Source organism: Sinohyriopsis cumingii, chromosome 4, assembly GCF_028554795.1.
Source record: "Sinohyriopsis cumingii isolate HCF-2022 chromosome 4, ASM2855479v2, whole genome shotgun sequence".
NCBI lineage: Eukaryota > Metazoa > Mollusca > Bivalvia > Unionida > Unionidae > Sinohyriopsis > Sinohyriopsis cumingii.
The window spans coordinates 33,662,639-33,689,094 of NC_142964.1; the positions used below are offsets into that span (position 1 = coordinate 33,662,639).

At 33.3% G+C, this 26,456-nt stretch overlaps 1 protein-coding gene across 5 annotated transcripts in view; it reads right to left on the reverse strand.

Moving 5' to 3' along the window:
* Positions 1-1,984: 1,984 nt before the first annotated feature.
* LOC149800909 (semaphorin-1A-like) overlaps positions 1,985-26,456 on the reverse strand; it is a 165,670-nt gene continuing 141,198 nt past the window's right edge. For 3 of the 5 annotated variants that reach the window (XM_089954967.1, XM_089954969.1, XM_089954966.1), the window contains 10 exons: positions 25,680-25,768; positions 24,557-24,698; positions 23,566-23,929; positions 19,266-19,348; positions 18,732-18,939; positions 16,060-16,128; positions 15,638-15,693; positions 14,350-14,466; positions 11,078-11,170; positions 1,985-8,646 (listed from right to left, as the gene is read on the reverse strand). In XM_089954967.1, coding sequence (XP_089811093.1) covers positions 8,279-8,646; positions 11,078-11,170; positions 14,350-14,466; positions 15,638-15,693; positions 16,060-16,128; positions 18,732-18,939; positions 19,266-19,348; positions 23,566-23,929; positions 24,557-24,698; positions 25,680-25,768 — 1,589 coding nt within the window. In that variant the 3' untranslated portion in view covers positions 1,985-8,278. The remainder of the gene's footprint in view (positions 8,647-11,077; positions 11,171-14,349; positions 14,467-15,637; positions 15,694-16,059; positions 16,129-18,731; positions 18,940-19,265; positions 19,349-23,565; positions 23,930-24,556; positions 24,699-25,679; positions 25,769-26,456) is intronic. The other 2 variants (XM_089954970.1, XM_089954971.1) reach the window with 2 other exon arrangements.

A 26,456-nucleotide genomic window follows, 5' to 3' on the forward strand; every position in this document is an offset into this window, starting at 1 on the left:
GACAAGTAATTTACAAGCAAGTTCGCCGAAATTATGCCCCTCAACCCCTTGTCAAGGTACGCAATGTCTTGACATTCTCATTGAGTTAATAGGTGTCTGTGCTAAGTTTCGTGTCTCTGTACAAGGATTTTAGAGTTACTGAACTGATTGAAATAAGAGTATTGAGGTCTGTATAATGCAAATTAAACACTTGAATAAGTTATGTTAAACACGAGCTCCTCGGCCACGTTTGACAAAAATCAATCCATACTTGTTTATGTAGCATGCCCACCAGACATCAAAGATAAAATCAAGATTTATGACCTTGAAATCAGTGTCAGAATGTTGGCTATCAACATGTTTATTTTTTTTTTAAACACAAAACGAAATCTGATAAAAAATAATTTGTTTATGTCCTTGTTTGTGTTTAAAGTCACTGTTAGAACTTGTGACGCAGTATGATGCCAAGGAAATGGAAGTTGTGTGCTTTTCCATAGTAAGCATTTGCACATAATCAAATCACTATGCTCATAAAATCAGTGAAATATGAAATTGCAAGTTTTGACCTTTGACTTGATCCCAAAGTAAAACATGCCAGTTTTTCAAACTAAGCATCATTTTTATACAAGATGATCTACAAGTCATAAAAGGCTTTTCAATGACATCCCCATGTTGATACGACTATCAGTCAGTTCAGGGGGAGTAGCGATGACAAGATTTTCAAGAGGGTGAAGGCTGGCGTCAGATCGGCAGTTTTCATTTAGGACCATCTACGAATCATAACTTTGTAGGGACTCGATATGACCGCCTGTTTATGTGTACTAATGTTGTTTTTTTTTTTGTTTTTTTTTTTAAACGGCGGATATGTTGAGTACAATGAGCACGATTTTCATCTGGGCTCATCTACAATTCATAATAAGGCTCTCATTAAAAGCACGTAGTGGATCTTTGATTGACATCATTTTCATTTCGAACCAACGAGATCTTCTTGTTGTTGTTGCTGTAGGGTATAACGCCATTTTCAGCACACGATAGGCTATACATGGCGGCCAGTATTAATGATGGAGGAAGAACCCGGGAAAACCTCAGAAAGAACCACCGACCCACGAGAAGCTACTGGCAAGCTTTCTCACATACCCACATTAGCCGAATCCGAGACTCGAACCCACGCAGAGATGAGATGGCAGTGATCCGTAACGGAGAGCGCTCTAGACCACTCGGCCACTCGGGGCCCCCCAACGAGATCTCGAGATGAAACGATGCGCCAAGTTTTACGACTTTCATCCACGTAGATTAGGAGGAATAGTGATAACAACTGCAACAACTATAACAGGAATGGATGACTGGTTGGTTTTATTGTCACTTTGATACATTATTATTTATATCGTGTCGAGGAAATGGGATCTATTCTCAATGACACAGGAGTCGCAGGCCGAGGCAAGCCGGGGCGGGTACAGAACCCACTATCTTTAGATTACAAGTCCGACACCTTTCCAACTGTGAGATATCGCGGCTGTATGAACAGACGATGCAGGTGCGCTGCAAACGTTTTTCTGGTCTTCAAATAGTAGAGCTTTTAAAAATACAAAAATAATACATAATAAACCCACGATGTTAGGGATTTAGGTGAGGTTCATGAATTGAGACGTTAGAGCCTTCAGTAACCACGTAAATGTGTCATCTGTAAGCAGTGTACAATAAAAACATTTAAAACAGAACACACCCACCCCTCAACCATGTATGGAAAAAATCGGTAGAAAAAAGTGAGCAAGAATTATTGAAAGGGTCTAGAAACAAACCATAACAACCTATCTTTAAAACAAAAAGGGGGATGATGATAAAGCGGTCGAGTGGAATAAAGAAGCGAGGCAGGCATAAAAACAGAAGTTTCACTTTTTATATAATCAATGAAACTTGCCACTATGATTGTCTACAATCAAAGGGTATATTATGAATTTGTGGACGTCAAAAATATGTGCACGTTTATTAACTAAGAAGGCAAAAACAATTTAAACAATTTATTTATTTAATGATTTCATTATCATATATTTTTCTAACGCGCATAGATATACAGCATTCTTAAACACAGAGGGTATGTAAGGTTCCTTGAACTCACCTGTTCAACAGCAATAGACACACAAAAAGATGATTCACAGTACAGCACATACATGACCTTTCAGATCAGTATTTTGCAAACTGTACAACATGGAAGAAAAACAACACTTTTAATATCTCTTAAATGATAATTTTAGAAATATAAACATTTGCTCATGTTCTCAAAATTTAGTAAATAGGGCAGAAGAAGAAATATTCCACCATTCACATACAGTAATTTGAATTTCTAATTTGACTTTGGTTTAAACTTTGAAGTGTGTGTGTGTGTGTGTATATATATACATACATACATATACATACACACACACACACACACACACAAACACATATTCTAAATGCTCAAAACACATCTAGAAGATCTCAAAGCCAGTGTGTACTGGCCTAGACTAACAAGTGTTCAGAAGGGAAACACGGAGTGCTTACATTGCCGTTGAACAGTTGGATTTAAAGTATTTATCCTTGCCACATACCTCCACTGAGAGGTACATCTTTTGTATGAGATTAAACAAGACTTCTATAAAATAAAAACTGGCACACAATAATTTTCCAATGCAGATAACTCATCAACGGAACATTAAAGCATAATTTTTATCAAATGGATTATACACATGAAAGTTTCAGATAAATGTAGAAAAGTACTGTCTTGAACAGAAATGTAATAATAGAAATGTAATTATTTTAGACTGTTTCAGTTTTTTTCACAGAAACTAAGAAAATTATTTTCAAAAACGAATCTCAGTTTTCTTTCATTACAGTGAACTTGATTTCTGAACAAAGATGCCAATAGTATGCTGTGAAATTGCAACTGATATCCATCCGAGATTATCTTTGGATACAGATTTTCTTAATAAAACGACATCTAATTTCTTACTATATGTATAAAAATATATCACTGACAACGTGCTTTATAACAAAGTGATAACTTTTTGTACAATGAAACAATATAAAATGAGAAAATGAGCATAATTTACAAAATGCTATGACATCATACACTAACAAAAATGACTCTGGGAGTAATTATGGGTCTATACTCACAATAGTTATATATACATTCATCCAACGCATCAAGTTATACATATATTTCTATAATGTTAAACTATAATTTCTTGCTAGACCTGCTAACTTGTTATAATTTAAAGCATTTACAATTGTTCATCAAAGTATGTATTTAAGTCCAGTTGATATGCACCAATTTGTACAACAAAATTACTATGCACCCAATTATCAACATCACAGTAACTACAGTGTACACTATATACACGAGTCCAAATGCAAGCTGCACAGATCCAAACCAGCCATAGCACAATGCACCTGTAGATCTGGGTCTATGCAGTTTGTTATGAGTAATCTGCAGTCTAATCCTGATCTGCCAGTGCATTATGTGACTACAGATCAGGGTTTATGTTTTTTGCAGTTGGGCTCAAGTTAAACACGGGTAGATACGGTATATTGCTTAAATATTACAAGCAGCAATATGTGATAAGAAATCTTGGGTGATGCTGTTTCTTGCAAGTGGTTTCTGTTATAAACATGTGCATGAAGAACAAAAGCTTTTGGGAATGTTACTTATAACATGGTCCCTTTTTATTCATGATTCCTATTCTACTCTCATTAATTTTATTAAACATTGCTTATCTACAGTATTTTTTTTGAATTTATATATTTTTTTAAAAATTTATTTCTTCCTGTTTGATATTTACATTTTTTTGGTTCAATATTTTATATGATTAATCTTGATCAACAGCCTGGCTGAGTCTCAAAATTACTCCCAGAGTCCCTTGAAACGTTTGCAATTTTTGACAAAAAAATTACAAAAAGTAATAACACAACTTAAACAGACACAGTATTGAGATCCATTCCAACTAAAAATTTAAATTTGTTGCGGCAGTTATGAATATTTCCATTGGTTGCTATGTTTTGGTTCTGAATGGTTTTGAAATTTCATGCTTTTTCAAGCGGTAAATTATCAAGCAATCATGTGACTGGAGGTAGTAACCATGTGAGTCTTGAGTATTTTTCGTTAATTTCATGGGTGAAACATTTCCGTTCATAAATGAACAAATGAATGAATGACAGTATACATTAAGGTTACCAGTAAAAAACTAAATTTGAACTTTTATAAAAATGATTTGCCATGTCAGAGTTGTCATTCAATTTGCATTAGGCCATCTAATTAGGGCTATGTTTTTCCGGTTTTGACTAATACTAGACTGTGGGTAAAAAAGGCTTGGAGTAAACAGCAAGTCTGTGGGGGGAACAAAAAGCCAAATATTCATCTATATGAATTTATTTTCCCCCATAATTTGCAAATAATTTACCTGCAAGCATTACCTTTTATTTCAAAATCAATAAACAAAATTAAAATTGATCTCCTTTGGTGAATAATATAGCATGTAAATAACATGGTTTCTGTACATCTACTGGCCATTACATGGAAATGGGAGTGGGAAAGTTTATCTTTTAGTCCAAGACTTTCTACTCCAGATGTAGCAAATATTACCAACTTAAAGCAACAATACATATATTAAGAATGTCTTCTACAAACTGTACTGTGACACAAATGCTAGTTATCAAGTGTTAATCATGATACAACTATTTACTTTAAAATGTACTACAAGGCAATATAAAAGAAATAAAGAAAAATACACTGTGACAGACAGAGAAGTAAAATGCTTCATGTAGACAAGTTTGAAGAAAAAAAAAATTTTGTTATGTGAGTGCCATTTTCAAAGTAGATTTGTCTGTACAGTTAAAATGCAAATACTCCTATTGACCAGTAAGTTGATTTTCTGCTTCTTAAAAAGTAAAATCACAATGCATGTGATCCAAGTATATATTTTCTATTCGGAAGCAATGTAACTCGAAATCCAATAGCCAATCCACATGGAAAATGGCTGAGGAGCCAAAAAAGCACAAGTTTTCATTGTAACAGGTCTTTAATTCTCTGTGTAGAAAAACAACAGGTACATAGTGGATTTTTTTCACAGATGTTAAATTTGGTGATATTGATAAAAATGATATTTTAGTTTTGGCAAAATATATTCAGACATTATGGATCCAGACAAATTGTAATATTTTAAAATAATAAATTTTGATTGAACACGTTTTCCAAACTCATTATATGACCTCTAAATCACTCAAATTTCTCTACCACTTAAAAATCCTGCCATATGGGACAGTTATTACCTTCACACCTGAACTGCAGGTGATACAGTAGCTTTGATTAAGCATAAAACTTTGATTTTATATTTTTTAATTTGATGCCAAAATTCTAGGTCATTTAACTACAATACATTCAATGTTTGAAAGGGAAACGTGATGCCATAATTTAAAACACTTTTACAACCACAATTCAGTTACATCCACTGTTCTACTAATATGAACTCGGTGAAGAAATACATACACCCGATTTAGACGATATGCTCCCACCATGTCTTGTCAATTTCACTGTATTTACCTGTACAAGTCACATGATGAAATGCAACTAGTGTAGACAATGATTTACTGCTATAAAGTGTGCTCAAGGATCAGGGTCTACACTATCCATCTCATTCTCTCTGACAGAATCAGACTAATTAAAGTCTTCGGCCATATTGGTTTTAATGAGTTCCTGATACATTTATTCCAAGATTTACACTTCTTGGGTAGTCTTCTAATAAAAGGAGAACTTTTTTATTTGAAAAAAAAACAGATTGCTGTCAAAAAATTTTTTTATTGCTGTGAAGAGATTTGTTTTCTTAATTCTTGTTAATTAACCTTGAAAATAATGATCTATCTCCTTTGACATTTAATTTAAAGCTAAGCACTGCTACAATGTTATTCTCTGTTATTACGATTTTCCCTTTCATTATAATTAAAGGTCAGTACATGCTATATGGGTAAACATTTTGACATTACAGATATAAACACTTCTGCATGCATCCAATTGGAGCACTTGTTAGACAAATACATAATGGACATAATGGGTTCCCACAGATGTCAGGCAAAAACTATTAGGATCTATGTTGTTTCTTGATCTTCTGATTTCAATATCTGGAGTTTGCACTCGAGATTTTGCCTAAGTAGTCATCAAGAATGTTACATTTGAAAGGTCATGTATGAGTGGCTTCTGACTTGAAAGGTCATCGGATCTTGAAGGTAATTTCTTATTGGCTTCTGATATGAAAGGTCATTTTTTATTGGCTTCTGATCTGAAATTTCATTTTTTTTTGACAGGCTTATGATGGAAACTTAAAACTCGAAGCCAAGCTTGAAAATTGTAAAACTTCTGCATGCTGATATGGAGCTCAAGATTTCGTCAATTAAAAGAGCTTATCTTGTAATGCCACTTTTGACTGGTTGCATGTTGGTCAATTAAAAAAAGCTTAGCTTTGACTGGCTGAGAGTGAAAACTTGATTTCCAAGTTTTTTTGTAATGATCTCAGGTCAGGGTGTATGTCCTTATGGTTTCAAACAAACAACATAGATCCTAATCTAAAGGTGCATTATGGATCAGATCTGGCTGCATCCTATTCACTAGTGGCTGTGCATTGCACAATGATAAATAGTCTTTTCAAGCGATTTTGACAACAAAGCATTACAGAAGTATAAAATAAGTATTTTTAATTTTCACAAACTGGCCTCAACACCATTGTCTGCCACATTCCCTACAAACCCAAACTGCAAGTACAGAAATAAGCTAATTGTGCACCTGCTGCATATATCATGCAAGCTTAATTTGACTTCAGTGAATTAATCAGACTTCATTAGGTTACATAATGCATGTCTATGCTGTGTAACGATCTGCCATATTTCAATTGAAATTAATCCAAAATTGGTTCCATGTGTAATTACTTTATCACTTGACATGCAAGTTTTCCATAAGAAATTTCAGTTGGTTTCTCATAAAGCTAATTAAATCATGCTTTAAACTGATTAAAAGGAAGATAAAAGCATTTAATCAATAGCAAGAAAAACACAAGAAAATTTTGATTTTAAAACCTTGGATTACAAAACTTCATTCTATCCAATCAGTTCAGGCTTAAGAAATTCATAAGTGAGAGTAAAAGAAGTTTAACATAGTGTGTGACACCCCAATCCACCCACCCTTGCCAAATATTTCACATGGAAATAACATATTGATACATTATGCTGCAGTGTACAAGGAAGCATTTAATGTCTACCGGTTTTTTAATAAAAAACACATTTCAAGGAAGCACACAGATGTGAGATCATTTGGAATTAACTGAACAATTCACGGTGATGCTGCAACTCTTTGTACAAATGTAACATTTGGTCAGTTCAATTTCTATATACATTTTACAAACACATCATGGCATGGGCAACTTTTCCTTTATCATGAAATTGTCCATCAGAATTCATTGGTCATTTACAAACTGTCCATCAGAATTCATTGGTCATTTACAAATTGTCCATCAGAATTCATTGGTCACTTACAAATTGCAGGAAAATATTACATATTGCACTATGTTTCAACTGTTTCATCCTTCTTTCCTTCCTTTATTCAAATGGTTAATGTACACTAAATCCAAAGGTCAAAGAAGGGTTATCTTTTGTACATTGTATTTGCATAGATAAATTTCTGAATTCATTAGCTCATTGTGATTCATCACACACATATATCTACAAAACTTTGCAATGCAGTTTGCAAGAAGCTTTTGGTGTGTGTCTATTCTTGCAGCTCATTCTCCACTGGGTAAACTCTACATGTTCACAAATGCATGGAATAAATTATTTGATCAAAGAAATGTATCTTCCTTCAGAAAAGCATATATTTTCTTGGAGTCATTAGCAGCACATCTTCCTCCATTCTGGAATGTATTTTGGTTTCTGCTGTGAACATGAATGTTGAATGTTTCTCCACATTCCTTGAAATAAAGGGACTACCCATAAACATTTCACAGAAAATGTCTTCTATTCATTCCAGTGCTCAAGGAGTCACAAAAAAATACTGTACTGGAACCTTTCACATAATTAGCATACTTCAAATAATACATTTCATTATCCTTCTGTAAAGTCGTCAATATTTTTAGACACCCTTCAAAATGAAGGGTGTTTGTAAGATGTATGTGTGTGTGTGTATATATATATATATATATATATATATATATATATATATATATATATATATACACATTTTCACCTATTATAAATCTATAAGCTGTTTGTATCATCATTGTATCTGCTATATGTAGGTTTTGTTTGGATTATTGGGAATGATTTTAGACTCAACTGTCCCATTTGGTAAATTGGGGCTTTTGCTAGCTGGGAGGTTTGAAACAAAGTTTAATTTCTTTGGCTCTGTGTAATGATTCATAAGATTATGAGAACCGTCCAAGGAATGACGATTAGGATTTTTCCGGAGCGATCCAAAGTTCTGTTCGTATGCAATCATTTGTTCAGGATTTCTTGTATGATGTCGACAAACACTGATACGGTAGCCAATAACAAGACCCACTAGCACTGATACCACTACTGAAATCACCAATGCAATAGCTAATGTTGATGCTGTGTATACCTGATCATCATTCCGCATTTCAACCACAGATGGAGCTGAAATAAATGCAAGAAGAAGCAATTAGCAATCACGGAGAGAGTTAATTCTGAAACTAAGGGCATTATCTTTGAGATGTGCAAAGTAAGTTGGTCTGCAATAAATGTATGCTATGCTACACAGTCACTGTAACCTAATCTGTAATCACATGATCGGCAATTTCTGGACAATCGCTGGGAAAATAATTAGATTTTTCTCTAAAATGGTCATGTTCCTCTTGACTCTACCATAAATTTATCCTGAAGGAATGTGAACAGATTCTTTAAGAAATTACACCCCTGGGAACATCCTCTAAAAGATCGAATATTTTCAAACTTTACCAAGAATAAATGGTGATACGCCCCACTAAGTTCCGAGTGAGGGTAAGAAATAATTTATCCTACTGTTTAGCACATAGATTCAAACACTCTGAAAATGGAAAAATACAGATGTCGAATCCTAGCATACAAATTTGGTCAGAATTTACTTTTTTTGCTCCGTCTGAGGATAAAACATCCTTAAATACACACACCCCACCCCACAGAAAAGGAAAACAAAGGATAATAACAAAGCACCAACTTGTGATCCAGATTGTATGACGGTATATGAAACAAACACTTATAAAATTGTACCTTTTCTAATGAACATAAAACCTGCTTTACTATTATTATTGTGTCCCTAGTTTTATTTAAGCTGCAGCTAAAAATCTCATATTCATTCAGATTATTCAACAACAAATGAATCTGTTGCTAAATTTTAAAAGTAGTGTGGGAAGAAAACACTCTTTGTATTCAAAGGATTTGAGATAAGAATGACTGTACTAAATGTAATTCACTCTTGTATCAAATCCTTGGAATTTGAATATTTTGCATTGCTGTAATAATTTTTCTACTTGCCAAGTTAATTTGTTGCTAAACTACTTCTGTACACAAGTGTAAGTCTACTCAATGCGCAACAGATGCAATCAGACAGCTGATAAACTTTCCTCTACAACTCACAATGGCACGTTTTTGTGTGTTAAAATACCCCTAAACACTGGCATCAACATACCATTCCAAACACGTACTTTTAAAACACTTCATGATGAAAGAGCATCAATAAACAAAAACAGTGTTGTTTTATTACTTTGGAGAGAAATGTTGTGAAGTGGAAACTATTTATGGGTTTTGAAGACTCTTTCATCAACAACAGCTACCGAAGTAACTCATTTACTTGTGACATTTAATGATATCTATAAAAAAAAAACAATTTTTTGTAAAGCAAAACAATACTGATTATGTGAAAAGAAAAGACAGGTAAAATCCTGAGAAGTATCAGTAATTAACGTGTGTTTCCTTTACAATGGAATCTAGTAAAAATCAAGTCAAAATGTGACACATATATTTGCGTGTCTCAAATACAAAAAGCTTGCAGAAGAGCTTAGTTGTTCTTGGGGCCCCACAAATAATAATTCAGATGAACAGACTTGCATGCTGAATGTAATATACTCTACAGATCCTTTTTTAATAATTGAAAAATGGACCCCTCCAATAATCCATACCAGTACCAAGGATACAGTAGACAACAAGTATAATGTAAATTAATCACGCCCTCTCAAACTGTTCATTCTAATTAGGTGATATGTAACCAATCAGTGTCACATAAGGTCTACTTCATGTTGAAGTATGTCAAGTACCAAACATGGTCACATTTAAGTTTTCCAACTGGCAAGTAAAATTAATTCCATGTTACTAAACGGTAGTCATCTTTTATTATGATGATGAATAAAATTGCTTTTTAAAGTCGATACTGACGTATTTAAGTCTAGGAACAAATAAAATGAATCACATAATGCACTTAATTAAATTCAATGAAAATCCATGCATAAATTAAATTAAATTGGTGCAATAAAAATACAAGCAAACTGCAGAAATCAAGAAAGGCTAAAACATGCAATGACCCTGACCTTCCTAAAAAGGTTAAATGTGTAACTGATAATTAAATGCCAAATAACTCACTACAGTGCGGGCACAATGTATAACGTTTATCTATATTTTCTTGACATTGGTTACTTCAATAACGGACAATAACAAAGATTGTAAAGTAAATGCATTTCATGGATCGAAGTGAAACCAAACTATTATCAAAGGTCAAAGTCAAGGTCACTGCGAGAAATGGCAACAAAATGAGTGCAAAAGACATAACTAAAAAGATGAACTAACAACAGAGAGGCAGTATACACTAAATGTTAGTAATAAAGGAAGGCAATGATACAAAGCTTGGCTAAAAACATAACAACTGTCTGCACAAACAAAATAATGAAGATCTTCAAAAACTTGGCAAGACATGTCTCTTTAAGATTGCTTCATGTATCATTGTCTTATTTTAAAGGAAGAAAAAGCTGCTCAACTTCTCCAATTAATGTCAAGCCATTGTGAGAATGTTAGTGGAAAGTTGCAGTAACTGTCTTACCACATGGGAGTAATTCTTTCTTGGAGTTGATGCCAATGACTGAATCGCTGGCAGGTGAAATTGTGCTGCTTCGTGTTACGCGATTCTGTTGGCCTGAGAGATGAAGAAAACAAAACCTAGAAAATTGTATCTGACACTGATAGAAAAATTTGGAGAAGCAATTGGATGAGTTTTTGGAATGTATGTTCATGCAGTGTTATGCACAGAGCAAAAGCTGAATTAAGCAAGTCACTAGCTTAGGTAAGGAAGGGACAACGTTAATAGGATGAGTGATAAAGGATTTTTCATGCATGACTGGTTTAGAATTCCTTCAAAAAAGATTAGGCTGAAGGGAAAAAAGAACAGCTGGATTGCTCACTCAAGAAGCTGAAACTGCCAGAAATATTTAAAATTTCTGCACTGAAGCTACCTAGCATTTCCAATACCTGCCAACACATTAAAATACCAAACTACTCATCCATAGATAAATATTCAGATTTACTCAGTCTGAAATTCAAACTAGAGTGGAGCCTTTATAAGGGGGTATAATTTCATGTACTCGAATAAATGACTTCCCTACAAGTGCCATCGTCATGGACTGGTCTCCATTTTGTTCTGGTAACCAAGCAGAAAATCGTGTCTCACTGATTGATGGGTAAAATGTACACCCTTCCTTACACATTGTGTAGACTAAAGAAACGGGAGCAGAGACAAATGTTTGGTCAAATATAATTCAAATGTTAATTTCATGGTGTGTTGTAACTACATGAAAAAGTATAGATTTCTCTCGATGTTCAAGTATATGACTGATTAGCAGTGTAATAAATAAGACAGATGCTCCGTGTACTATATATCTGCAGATAAAGACAAATCAGTTTATACAGCACAGAAATACTGCATATAGTCATAAATCAGATCCAAGAACCAACAATACAGATCGTGATGTGCAGTTGCACTTTTGGCAGCAGATCTGAGTTTATGTTGTTGGTTATACAGATTAATCCCAGCAAACAGCATAAACCCAAATTTGTGGGAAAATTGTTGGGTAAAATTTTTACTCCAGTGTGTATTGTACTGAATTTCCTTCTTCATAACACACAACTAATTGCAACACTGTAAACTCAGCTCTACCTTCACAATGCATCAATAGATCAGAATACTGGCTGTTAATTTTACGAATGATTTACAGAGCAAAAACTGATCTGACAGTATAATGTGTAACTGCAGATTTGAGTCCAGAAAGTTTGCACTTTGAGTGTGCATTATTCTATATACCAATCTGTGGTCAATAAGCACACAAAATAAAACATGCAATGAATATCTTGCTTTTAAAGAGAGCTAGTTTTCTCAACCAATATGCAGATTAATAAAACCAGTAATATAGTCCATGGTTGCTTTATCTACCAATATGCAAAATAATAAAAACCAGTAATATAGTCCATGGTTGCTTTATCTACCAATATACAAGTTAATAAAACCGGTAATATAGTCCATGGTTGCTTTATCTACCAATATGCAAAATAATAAAAACCAGTAATATAGTCCATGATTGCTTTATCTACCAATATACAAAATAATAAAAACCGGTAATATAGTCCATGGTTGCTTTATCTACCAATATACAAGTTAATAAAACCAGTAATATAGTCCATGGTTGCTTTATCTACCAATATACAAGTAAATAAAACCAGTAATATAGTCCATGGTTGCTTTATCTACCAATATACAAGTAAATAAGACCAGTAATATAGTCCATGGTTGCTTTATCTACCAATATACAAGTAAATAAGACCAGTAATATAGTCCATGGTTGCTTTATCTACCAATATACAAGTAAATAAAACCAGTAATATAGTCCATGGTTTCTTTATCTACCAATATACAAGTAAATAAGACCAGTAATATAGTCCATGGTTGCTTTATCTACCAATATACAAGTAAATAAGACCAGTAATATAGTCCATGGTTGCTTTATCTACCAATATACAAGTAAATAAGACCAGTAATATAGTCCATGGTTGCTTTATCTACCAATATACAAGTTAATAAAACCAGTAATATAGTCCATGGTTGCTTTATCTACCAATATGCAAAATAATAAAAACCAGTAATATAGTCCATGGTTCCTAACTTCTCACCACCAGATGGATTTAACATGTGAATCACAAAACACTCAATACTAGACTTGGTCTTAAGTGGTTACTATCAACTTTGCCGTAACTTGTCATAAAATTAATCCAATACATCAGGACTTGCCAAAAATCATACCATATACTACTATGTTATATTTTGTAGAAGTTCCAAATATCTAATAAGGCAGATGAATCCATAAAAAACTATTCAGTCTTAACAATGTGTAGGATAAAAGACATTTGCAACTCGACCTCTGGGTAACTGCTAAATGGAATACTAATAGAGGGTGTCTGTGTGATAACGCATGGAATGAAAATGCATTACATTCATAATGAGAAACATGGCTCCATGTCTAAAACAATGTTAATTAATACCAGGAGGAATGGATTAAAGATTAGTTTTACAGATTTGTTAGTGCTACTTCTAAAAATAAAGGTTAGTGAGATAATGTTGGCAACTAAAGCTGAAGTATATATGGAAGACAATGAACTGATAATAAATGTTCCTGTACAGAATGGAAATGGGTGTGTGTGTGTGTGTGTGTGTATGTGCATGCATGCATGCATGTATGTATGTAAAAGGTTTAATGGAAGATGAATCCAATACTAGTGATAAAGCGGCAATTAAATGCTAAGCTGCAAATATGTAAATAAATAAAAAATTGCATAAATCTTTTGGTGGAGGATTATGAGATATATATCTGGTTACTGTAAAGCAAGTGAAGTAATGCTATTAATTGCAAATTGATTAAATAAAATCAGACAAAGTGGTTAGGGGTTTTGCAAGTTTAATAACTTGAAAGGAACAACATTCGAGTTAAGATTTTGTTTATATCACAATATAGATTTAATATACAATAAAAATATTCTCATCTAACAGTCAAGTCTTAAAACTGACTGCTACAAAAAGTCAAGATACAGAAATATAATTATCGTGTTTCTTCTCCATGTAAAATTTTAATCATCACATTTATTTTACATCAACTATGGTAATTATCTTCTGAACCGATATTGTTTTCAAAGAATAGCTTTCTTTTTCAAGTAGGTGTGACTTGTTTAATTACTGGATATATTGATTCATTAACTGAATAACTATAGTAGTGAATTAATTATTGATTTTTAAAAATTTATCTGGATCACAAGTAGAATGCTTTGACTAACCATCCTCCGTCTCAGACAGATTTGCTTTCGATGGACAGATGCATGGCTTACAACTCTTGGGCACACTAGCAGGTGGTGGCACTGGGGTTGAAGTAGTGGTACGTTTAGAAGTACCTTCTGACAAAATGCACAATACATAATTAGAATACAAAATAAAAATAACTGAAGGTATAAAAATAGATACCATATATACTCACTTATAAGTCTAGTCCAACTGCAAACTGCACAGACCCAGATCTGTCATTACATAATGCACTGGCAGATCTGGGTCTGTGCAGTTTGTTATGAGTATTTAGTAGAACAAATTACATAGACCCTGATCTGTAGGTGCATTATGCGATGTCAGATCAGGATCTTTATTGTTTGCAGTGTGACTCGACTTATAAGTGAGTGTAGACAGTTGTAAGAATTGTAGAGGAACACATGTATACAATTTTCTATACATCCTCAAATGTAAGAAATACATCTTCAGATCTTCAGATGTAGATGCACATGCCCAACTATTAACATCAAAAAATCATTGCTATTATAAATATAAATTGTATAATAAATTCAGGTCACTGAACTAAATGAATATATTTAAAAAATTCCACCTTATACAAAATGAAACCCCGATTTATTCTGAGTATTATTGCAAGAGCCATCCACTACATAGTACAAATGTGGCAATTGTTTGGCCTACTTTGTAGCAATATAACAGTTAGAAATCAGAATAGTATTGAAAGATAGGTACCAATCCATATTATACAAAAGGATATTTATAGGAAAGTCCATACGATATACACAGATATAAAAAGCCAGGTATATAGTATTCATAATATATACAAAACATGTTCACAAGGAATTCATTCATGGCAAGCATGTAGGTGTAATATGATTTGATATAAAAAGAATTTGCTTGTCGACAATAATACAATTTTCAAAATTTTCAGTCATTTTGATGTTTCATGTTATGAGAGGAAATTTATTAAATCAAAGTTCATCAGCTTTTCAAACCTTACAGTCTATTAAATAGTATAAAAACGTATTTGAAAATGCAAGAAATAAAACATTTTGTCCTGAAGATGAAAAAAATCAAGATATGGTTTTTGAGGTGCATCATACCTGCTCTGCCAGAATCAGGGCAAATTTCAGGTGTTCCATGCAAAATGTTGTGTATTAAGTAGAGATTTTTGAGGTGCATCATACCTCATGCAAAATGTTGTGTATTAAGTAGAGATTTTTGAGGTGCATCATACCTCATGCAAAATGTTGTGTATTAAGTAGAGATTTTTGAGGTGCATCATACCTGCTCTGCCAGAATCAGGGCAAACTTCAGGTGTTCCATGCAAAATGTTGTGTATTCTGTAAAGAAACATTGCACTCATTAGAACAGATTTGTATTGATGAACACACTTTTAAAGAAAATAAAGATAAACATGCAAGTATTGATTAGCTCCAAAAAACTTCTCAATTAATATTTCAATGTGTAAGGTTATTAAATCAAGTAAAAGTGTCCCAGTTTTAAATTATTGGGCATATTTAAAATATTTGTTTTGGACTGTATACAAGTTGGCTATACTGACAGTGAGCACCCCTCAGCTACACTAAGAAAGGTCAAAACCAGTCAGGAAAGGTTTCAATACTATGAAAAATAATGAATTCACACTTAATACTGCTGAGGCTTTAAAAAGATCAAAATAATAACATGTAAAACTGATTTGTACATACCCTTTTGGTCTTGCCATACACATTCCGTCAGACCAAGCACACTGTGGATCCTGTAACTTGACACAATCACTAGAAAATGAAAAGAAAAGCTCAATTATGATTTTTCTTAAATTTAAGCTAAAATTCAGAACTGCATTCAAAGTTGAATTGGATATCTCCACTGTAGCTTGTTGAAGGACTAACTTCCATTTAAAACATCTTAAGTTCTTTAAACCAAGAATATGATCAGAGTAATTAAGTACAGATTATTAAAATATCATTGGAATACTTAAGCATGGATTATCAAGATTATCATTGGAATACTTAAGCATGGATTATCAAGAATATGATCAGAATACTAGAGTACAGATTATCAAGTAGATCATCAGAATACTAAAGTACAGATTATCAAGAAGATCATCGGAATACTAAAGTACAAATTATCAAGATCATCATCGGAATACTTGAGTACAGATTATCAAGAAGATCATCAGAATACTAGAGTACAGATTATCAAGAATATCATCGGAATACTAAAGTACAGATTATCAAGAACATCATCAGAATACTTGAATACAGATTATCAAGAAGATTATCAGAATACTAAAGTACATATTATCAAGAAGATCATCGGAACACTAAAGTACAGATTATCAAGAATATCACTGGAATACTTAAACATGGATTCTCAAGAATATCATCGGAGTAATGAAATATAGATTATCAAGAAGATTATCGAAATACTAAAGTACATATTATCAAGAAGATCAATGGAATACTAATGTACAGATTATCAAGAAGATCATTGGAATACTAAAGTACATATTATCAAGAAGATCAATGGAATACTAATGTACAGATTATCAAGAAGATCATCGAAATACTAAAGTACATATTATCAAGAAGATCATCAGAATACTAAAGTAGATTATCAAGAAGATCATTGGAATACTAAAGTACATATCGAGATCATCGAAATACTAAAGTACATATTATCAAGAAGATCAATGGAATACTAATGTACAGATTATCAAGAATATCACTGGAATACTAATGTACAGATTATCAAGAAGATCATCAGAATACTAAAGTAGATTATCAAGAAGATCAATGGAATACTAATGTACAGATTATCAAGATGATCATCAGAATACTAAGTAGAGATTATCAAGAATATCATCAGAAAACTAAAGTACAGATTATCAAGAATACCATCAGAATACTAGAGTACAGATTAACAAAAAACATCACTGGAATACTTAAGCATGGATTCTCAAGAAGATCGGAATACTGAAGTACAGATTATCAAGATCATCACAATTCTTAAGCAAGGCTTATCAAGAAAAATTCTACCTTACTAGTACAGAAGAATAATGGGAAAAATTATTCTTCAAAGGGTAAGGAAGTAATGATGTTTGAATCTTGAGTATCAAATGTCTTTAAAATTATGTTAAAATGTCACCTACAGAGCTTACTGAATTCATATTCTAGGAAATACTTTGCTAAAGATTTGGGGAAATTGGAAATCTGCCTTGTCACAAAATTACTCATCATTCTGCATTAATGTCAAATATTTTGTTTCTTTATATACCATATAAATTCACATGCATGCTGGGTCCAACTGGAAATAGCACAGAATCAGACCTACCAATGAGTAATGTGCCAACAGATCTGGGTCCATGGAGCTTATTTGGAACAGTCTGTAGCAACAATACAGACCCTGATCTGCTAGTGCATTATGTGAGGGTGTGTTTTTTGCAGTTGGATTTAAATTGACTTACAAAGCAGGCCTGACACATCCCATGTAGGAAAGTTATTTAAATTATCAAGCTTTATCTTTCACAAGCTGATGAACACACACAACAGACAGATGACTTCTGAAAAGTTTGTAAATCTCATAGCCTTAATTATAACCACACTGCTGACAAGACCATCAAACTTTTATCACAGAAAATAAGTCATATAAACGTTGACATTAGACTTTTTAGTACAAAAAGATAATAATTTTATCTTGTGAACAAAGCAGAATGACATTCCTAGTGAAGATAAAACCTCAGGATTGTGGAATATATTAAATATATGAAATAAAATATTGCTTCAGATAGTAAAAAAATGATAGGGATCTAAATGATGCGCAGTTACATAAAAGTATTTCTTCCTTGAAAATCAGAGTCGATTTATTGCTAAACTGGATGACAAGTATTCCAAATTATCACAGTTTACCATCGTAAGATGCTAATTTATATTTAAAAAAGAATGACATATTTAAAATTGTTGCAATCTACTGAAATTATGGAAAATTTAATATTTTCCGTTTCATTAACTTTTTAGTTTATTTTTTTTTTGGTTGGGGGGACAACCCACTACATTAAACTAAAACAGTTGCTAGGTGAGAAAACACATAATAAATCAAAAATATGTGTTGACAAGACATTTGTATGCTCTAATCTGTTTGAAATTTAACTAATTCATGTCCACCTCCCTCTTTCAGTGTTCTTAATGTCTTGTTGTAATTTATAAAAATCTTTCTGCATAAGTACATTTAACTTATTAGTTCTTGACATCTAACTTGATGTCAATGACTGATCCAAACTTACGGATGTTACACTGAGGTACAAGCTTGAAAATAACCTGAAATGTTTATACTGAACATAGCAATATCAGTTAAATGGTAAGATTTTAAGGTTACTAACCTACAAGTTTTCTGTTGATTGCATCGATGAAGTGGAATAGACACAATATTTTCCTGTGACATAACAATAAGCTTTTCTGTGTGACCTTTGTAGATTTTAAGGCTGATGATTGGTTCATTTTTTGCCATCACTTGAATATCTTCAATGATAACACTCTCAACTGTTGATCCTTGGCCCTTATTAATCGCCTTCAGGACACGACCATCATCTAAAGTCAAAACAAAAATCATGTCAATTCTAGATGTCAACACCATATCAAGTAAATTTTAGAAATACCATGTCAAATTCAAGAAGTCAAAGGCAGCTGACGTTCTCCATAAAAATCTCAAAAGACTGATGTTCAAATAATGGTTAAATTTTAAAATTAATAAATTTTCTTTAAGACGTTCTTTGTGGTTTGTTAAGTGGAAAAGTGCTGAAACTATATTTTAGTGCCCTAGAAAAATGTGTTACTCAATGACGTTATTAGTTAACCATACAGTCCTCAGTTTCAATACATATTTTGAAATCCTTATAGATAAAATGTATACATACCGGTCCCAACATACATAATATCATAAAATCGGTTGTCTGCAGCAATGACTTGCCAATCCACAGTAATAGCAGAGAATCTGGCACTGCAACACAAGTCCAAATAACAGATAAAATAAATAAATTCTGCATGTGTCACAAAATTTAATAAGTCCAAATAACAGATAAAATAAATAAATTCTGTGTGTCTCACAAAATTAAATAAGTTTGTCTTTCAAGTCAAATTTGTGACCTTTTGATTACCATTCTGACTCTAGGGAATCAAAAATTTAAACACTATGCATTGGAGTCATTTTATAACAGATTTAATGAAACCAATAAAAAAAATGTTATTGTAAAACAAAAATCCACTGTGATAAATGAAATTTTGTTTATAATAACAACTCTAAAGGAACAAATGAAATTTGTTTATTGTAACAAATCTAACAAGACGAAAGAAATCTATTTACTGTAATATATTTAATGAGACCAACAAAATTTGTTTATTATAAACAACTTTTGTTATAAAGAGACCAGTGATTTAAATATATTACCTGTAGATAATGTTTTAGACTGCACTTATTAATTTACTAACTTCAAAAATCAACAAATCCTCCCAAAAATGATTGGCTCTAATGAAAAGGATATCCATCTTTACAAATATCGTCACATCCTCTTTATTTGTTCGTCATATTATTTTCCATACAATTGTCCAGATGCATTCAAGATGGCTTCTGTTAACAGCCACTTTAATAATGTTTAGTGATTATTTTAATCAGGCGTTAAATATGGAGCATATTGTCCATGTTTAATTTCAGTTGTGATAAATATAAATTTATGAGGCATTTGCAGGGCAACTGTTTCAAACAAGTTTGCCTCTGAAGTACTGGTAGCCCTTGATACATTTGCTAGCTTGTAAAGGAATGGTCAGCGGGAACTAGAACTAAACCCTGCTATCTTCTAAGTGAATGGTCAACTGGAACTAGAACTAAACCCTGCTATCTTCTAAGTGAATGGTCAGCTGGAACTAGAACTAAACCGTGCTATCTTTTAAGGGAATGGTCAGCTGGAACTAGAACTAAACCCTGCTATCTTCTAAAGGAATGGTCAGCTGGAACTAGAACTAAGCCCTGCTATCTTCTAAGGGAATGATCAACTGGAATTAGAACTAAACCCTGCAAGCTTGTAAGGGAATGGTCAGTTGGAACTAGAACTAAACTCTGCAAGCTTGTTAGGGAATGGTCCCTGCTAGTGCTTAATGTGCCAGATATTTTATAATTTAACAAAAAAAGAATGAAAACTAATCATGAAGATCAGATTAAAGAATTAAAAAAGCTTTACATCCGTCTTCAGCCAATTAGGTAATGAAATCTTTCAATCATCATTTTTACCATTACAAAGAGAAAAATTACTACTGTCAGTTTTGTATTTACATCCAATTTTCAGGCAATTGGTGCAATGGATCTGGTGGGATCTGATTTCCCCAGTTCTACAGAGCTACATTCTGGGACCATTCCAGGGCATTGGCAAGGTTATGCCTAAGTTTATGGCACTAGCATGAGGGATAATCAAATCTATCCACAAGGAATGAGGGCACACCATGTGTCTCAGATGCTAATTGAGAATCCCTTAACAAATCCCTGTTACATGGTAATGTCTAGTACCAGACATACCACAGCCTTTACTTTGGATATCAATTCCTACTTAGGCTCAAATTCAATCAAGATCAAAATAATCTGCAACCCATTGAAAGGCTAAGCTCACATGTCCAAACTAGTACAATGAAAAAAAAAATGGAAATATTCACTGCAGATTATGGCTGAAATTAACAATATCATATGAAACCTCCAACCTCTGGTAAATAGTATGACCAGTATAGCAATCCTCATTTCTACGCCCTAAAACATTTCATCTTAAAAGGCAGGATGGTCGCATATCCCATTTTATTATAAAACAGTAAAACTATGTCTAATGTTCTTCAATAAAAAGGGGTTTCACTATAAAGTGGTATACTTCATGGCTCCATGGATAGTATTATAATGAATGTACTGCAATAGTACTGTGAAAATGTCTGTATATACGTGCCTGTGATATGGGTCTGTGCAGTTTGCTAAGAGTAGTCAGTAGAACAAACAACACTGACCCTGATAAGCTTATGCATTATGTGATGGCAGATGATGCTTTGCTGCTGACGACTTTTAAATGAATATGTTTTGTAGCTATCTTTGAAAATCCAATGTCTGCATTCACCTTACAGTTTCAGGAGTCATGTCAAATGGCATTCATTTCCACAGCCAAAGAAATGAAGAAAATAATTCTTGATCAACCAATTTTCTTTGGGCATTCAATTATTTCTTTCCAGAACAATACTTCTACTCTACATAAATACTATTAAAATACTGACAACAATATACTGTTCCTCAACACACCCAAAAAAATAAACCATTGAATGCTGTATTTTTCTCTGTATAAAACTGATGTCAAAATAGGAGTCAACTGAGGTAACATTTTGTTAATTGGAAATATCCTCCCTCAGCAGCATCTGTCTAATCCACTGCAGAGGGAACCATATTCATGGCCAAGAAATCCCCAACACAATAAAAGCTGACACTTCAATCCATCTGATCAACTGCCATGTCTGGCAAGCGCTGCCAACACATTTATTTTCCTGCAGGCCTTGAATAGAATAGATTAAAACAAAAGGCCAAGCTATCAAGTCAGCTGTAAAATTGACATCAGGCACACCACTCTTCAGCAATGTGTATTTGTTCCTCTGTGCATGCCTATTAAGAAATCCAATTTTAAGGTAGGAATGAAAGTAGTACCATCTGTACTTGTTTATAACACAAGCCCCATTGCACACTGCAAAGCCCCCATATCTACTGGCACATTAGACTATGGCAAATCTGGGTCTGTGCAGTTTGTTAGAAGCAATCAGGAAAACAAACAACACAGACCCAAATCTGGAGCTGCATTATGCATGCCAACTCAGGATCTTTGTTATTTGCAGTTTTGCTCTACTTAAAAGCAAATGTACATGGTAAATTAAATTGTCAATTAGGAACAGTTGATTTATAAAGAATAAAAACTTGACTGATTGGTACCAATGTCTGACCCATGACCATATTCTAATGAGACCACCAAGATCATAGATGTAGTTGGAGCAATTCTGCAACTGATTTCCTTTCCCTTCATGATAATAAAAGCCTATTTTATAAAACCTTGATAGAACAGTGAATTGTCACAATGTCAGTTTAAAATGATGAAAAGATAGTCCTTTAATCAGTATAAGCCTACACAAGACAATATGCAGAAAATATAGCCCTATAATCAGTAGAAGCCTTCAAGAGGCAACTTAAAATATAGAAAAATAGCCCTATAATCAGCAGAAGCCTTCAAGAGGCAACTTAAAATATAGAAAAATAGCCCTATAATCAGCAGAAGCCTTCATGAGCATTCAGATAATTAACAGCTACATATGTAATGATCAGCAAGGCTGTAAAACCTTGGAAATGAAGGAAGCTATATTGATGTGATGAGTACACTTTATTCTGCTAATCATGAAATGTGCTTTTAATATCTGATAAATGCAACATTAACTGGCCCAGAATGATATTATCAAGTTAAACTTGACCATGCTCCATATAATGATTGGATCACCTGTACAGGTGTATTTCACTTTTCACTCGAGTTGGTTAATAGGTGAATAAAGATTTCTTATAAAACTGATGTGGATTTGTAAATTGGTCATAGTGGCAGTCTAACTGGGAAGCTTCAATGCTGCCATATAGACCAATCATTACAATTGGAATTAACAAAGAACCCAATTCAAACTAACAGCTAGTACATAATAGTAATGCCTTATGGAGATTAGTCTTTCCTTTGTTCTCCAATCTCTGTGAATAAAATCATTAGTCTTTGATGGAATTTTGATGAAACTGAATTTCACCGAATTACCTTGTACATGGAATATTTAATAGAGCTGGTTTCCATGGCTTATTCACGACATTTTTACAACTTTACAAAAATAAATTTTTTTAAAAACTTATTCTCCACTAAAAGCAAGGTAATTACCATCAAAACTATCCACTATTATACTTGTACATAGTAGTTTACAATTCAAAACAAGTGCAAGATCAGGTAAGAAAAATCACATGAATTATTTTACATCTATGGTTGATACATGCCAATTTACTACATACATAAAATACTCAATTTAAACAGCAGATTTCTCACCACAAAGTATTTTTGTGATGTCAGTTACTTCATCTATGGAAACTTTATGCCTACCTAGGTAAAACAAAAGTTTTAAAAATTAACTTACCTAAAGCTTGTATGAATAAGAACTGGTCCTCCACCTGCAGGCTGTACCGCAGCGTCCATTAAAGGATGAGATTTAATGAATGTTAGAGTATTTACTTCAATTTCTTGACTGTTATTGACACATGCCTGTGGATGTGGGGTGGGTGTCTTTGATTCTGGAACAGGAAGCCAGTTATGGGCAACAGAGTCCTGGCCTTTGAACTTCCCACTGAATACATTAACAATATCTGAATAGCGGTAAGCACAAATGGCAGATCCTCTAATGCTATTGTCTGGAGTGTTAAAAACACCATAAAACATTTGAGTTCTGTCATCACTCTTGGCTGTCGACCTATAATTTCCTTGTGACAATTCAGATGTAGCCTCTGCAGGAAAAGAATAAAAATATAGTATTCAAGTCAGCTTCCAAAATTAAGGTAAAAAAATTCCCTAATTTAGTGTCACATTTATTAATGCCAATTTAGCACACACTTGTTCTATAATGTTATCACATTCTAAAGATGATTAGGCCACACACAAAAATAATATGTACATTTCCAGTTGCTCACGTCTTAAAATCAGGGTAGGCAGGTGTGATTATTTTTAAAATATTTTTCTTTTACACCATGGGGGAAAATGTGCTAGGGTTAGCAATGAAAAACAGGAATGGTAGGCCAACCGGAAACATTTTGTTTGGCCTTAAAGGTAATTCATGCGGTCTTGATTTTCTCACTGTAAAGTGTATCTAGGGATTTTAATACTAATCATGTTAAAATAAACAGTAATTATTGCTATCTTCATATAATGTGCATTGTTATACTCTTCTTAAGAGGGCTTCAAGGGGGAATATTCCTTGACTAATGAGTCACCCTCTATAAATAAAGCATTATTATTATTATTATTATTAATGATGAGTCTTTTTCATTTCATTTGCAAATGTTATAAGTGGAACTAACTGTGATATGCTTATAATCCTAAGAACATAAAACTATTTAAACTTTAGTAGACCTTACTGAGTTCATCGAAGTAGAAAGGAAATTCGCCAGGTATGGAACAGTTCAGCCGGGCTTTGAAAAAGGATGTCCAAGTTCCCATCATGGCTGTTTTCCCTCCTTGGTCATTTTTACATATTCTTGCTACACGAGAAAAGGTGGCCTGAAGGATAGAAGGAAGCTGGAGTTTTATAAACATATTAAACAAATGTTCTTTTTCATGGTCTGGAAACTGCCAACAATACATGATCACTCGGCATCTCTGCCATCTCAGCACTAGTCCCCAATTTTGGTAAATGCAAGTGAACGCGATGGCTGCTTTAAGGCCAGTTGCAGAAGTTTTCAATAACATTTTAAAATATTTTGGAGACACGATGACTTAAATAAAGAAATAACTTTTAATTTTATGAAGAAAAAATGCCTTCTAACTCCCACCCCAATTTAGAGTCAACATATTTAGTATAAACTGTTCAAAGTTGCCATGCAGATGACATTAAATAAACAAAGCTTAAACAAAATACTGATCAAATAAATGAAAACACAGCCACAACAGATTACGTTGTGTGTAAAATATGTTAAACATGATTGTGAATTATTTCTACCATACTCACGTTATGAATTTCACACACACACACACACACACACACACACACACACATTGGGGTGGCCCGATTGGTCTAAAGCACTCTTCGTTACAGATCACTGCCATCTCACCTCTGTCTGCGTGTGTTCGAGTCTCAGATCCGGCTAACGTGGGTATGTGAGAAAGCTTGCCAGTAGCTTCTCGAGGGTCAGTGGTTCTTTCCGGGGATTTCCCAGGTTCTTCCTCTACCATTAATACTGGCCACCATGTATAGCCTATCGTGTGCTGAAAATTGGTGTTAAACTCTACAACAACAACACACACATACGGCAAGTTCAAGCTACCTTAATGTGCCAATTTTAATGTCTGGCAATAGGGTTGCACACTGAAATCTGAGATGCTTCTTTTGACCCTAGCAGATAATTTTCAACAAGAGGACTTGGAATTTATTACAAAATTACAGGTACACTTCACAATAATTTATATCCGGCCATGCTGTCAGTCTACATTCAATATTCTTCAAAAAACTATCGACAAGCACAACAAAACACATCCTCTTACCTTCCCACAATTTATGTTTTCTACTGCCATTTCACGGAAGAAAAAGTAGATTTTGTCATCAATATCAAATGAACTGACAAAATTTGGCACTGAAAGTACAAATTTGAACACAGAGGGTTTATAAAGTTCGCATCTAGTCTCTAATATATATTTACTTTCATAATTATAGAAATAATTAAAAACAGATGCACATGGCAAACCAGTGTGTAGTTATGCCTGACCTATTTATGGCTGTAAACATGTCTGAAACTTGTTGCAATAAATATAACTGACAGCTGCAAGTCTGGATTTGATGTCCCAGTTTGCACTAAGTGTCTTATTGCAGGACAGGTATAATAAGAAAGACTGAATTAATCTTTGAGTAAGTGATAAACATACTTCTTGTCTATTTAACACTGGGTACAGCATATCAGCAATTAATCTCCGAGTTACTAATTAACATACTTCTTGTCTATTTAACAGCAGGCACAGCATATCAACACCTTAATGGCTTTATGTAAATGTTCAAATGATGAATGACTGAAAAGCAATATTATTGAATGCATTTGTATAATTCATACTGAGATATCATCTGATAACCATTTTGATGTTCCAATATTACATAATAATCATTTTCTAAATGCAAAGAGGTATTCTCAATGAATGCATTTACCATTACATTAAAACAGAACACAAGTTTTTTTTAAAGCTTAATGTAACTTTCTATCCTGTCTTACATGAAAAAAGACCTTACCTCTTTTAAAAAGTAAACTCTTTTTTTTATAAGAAGAATGAATA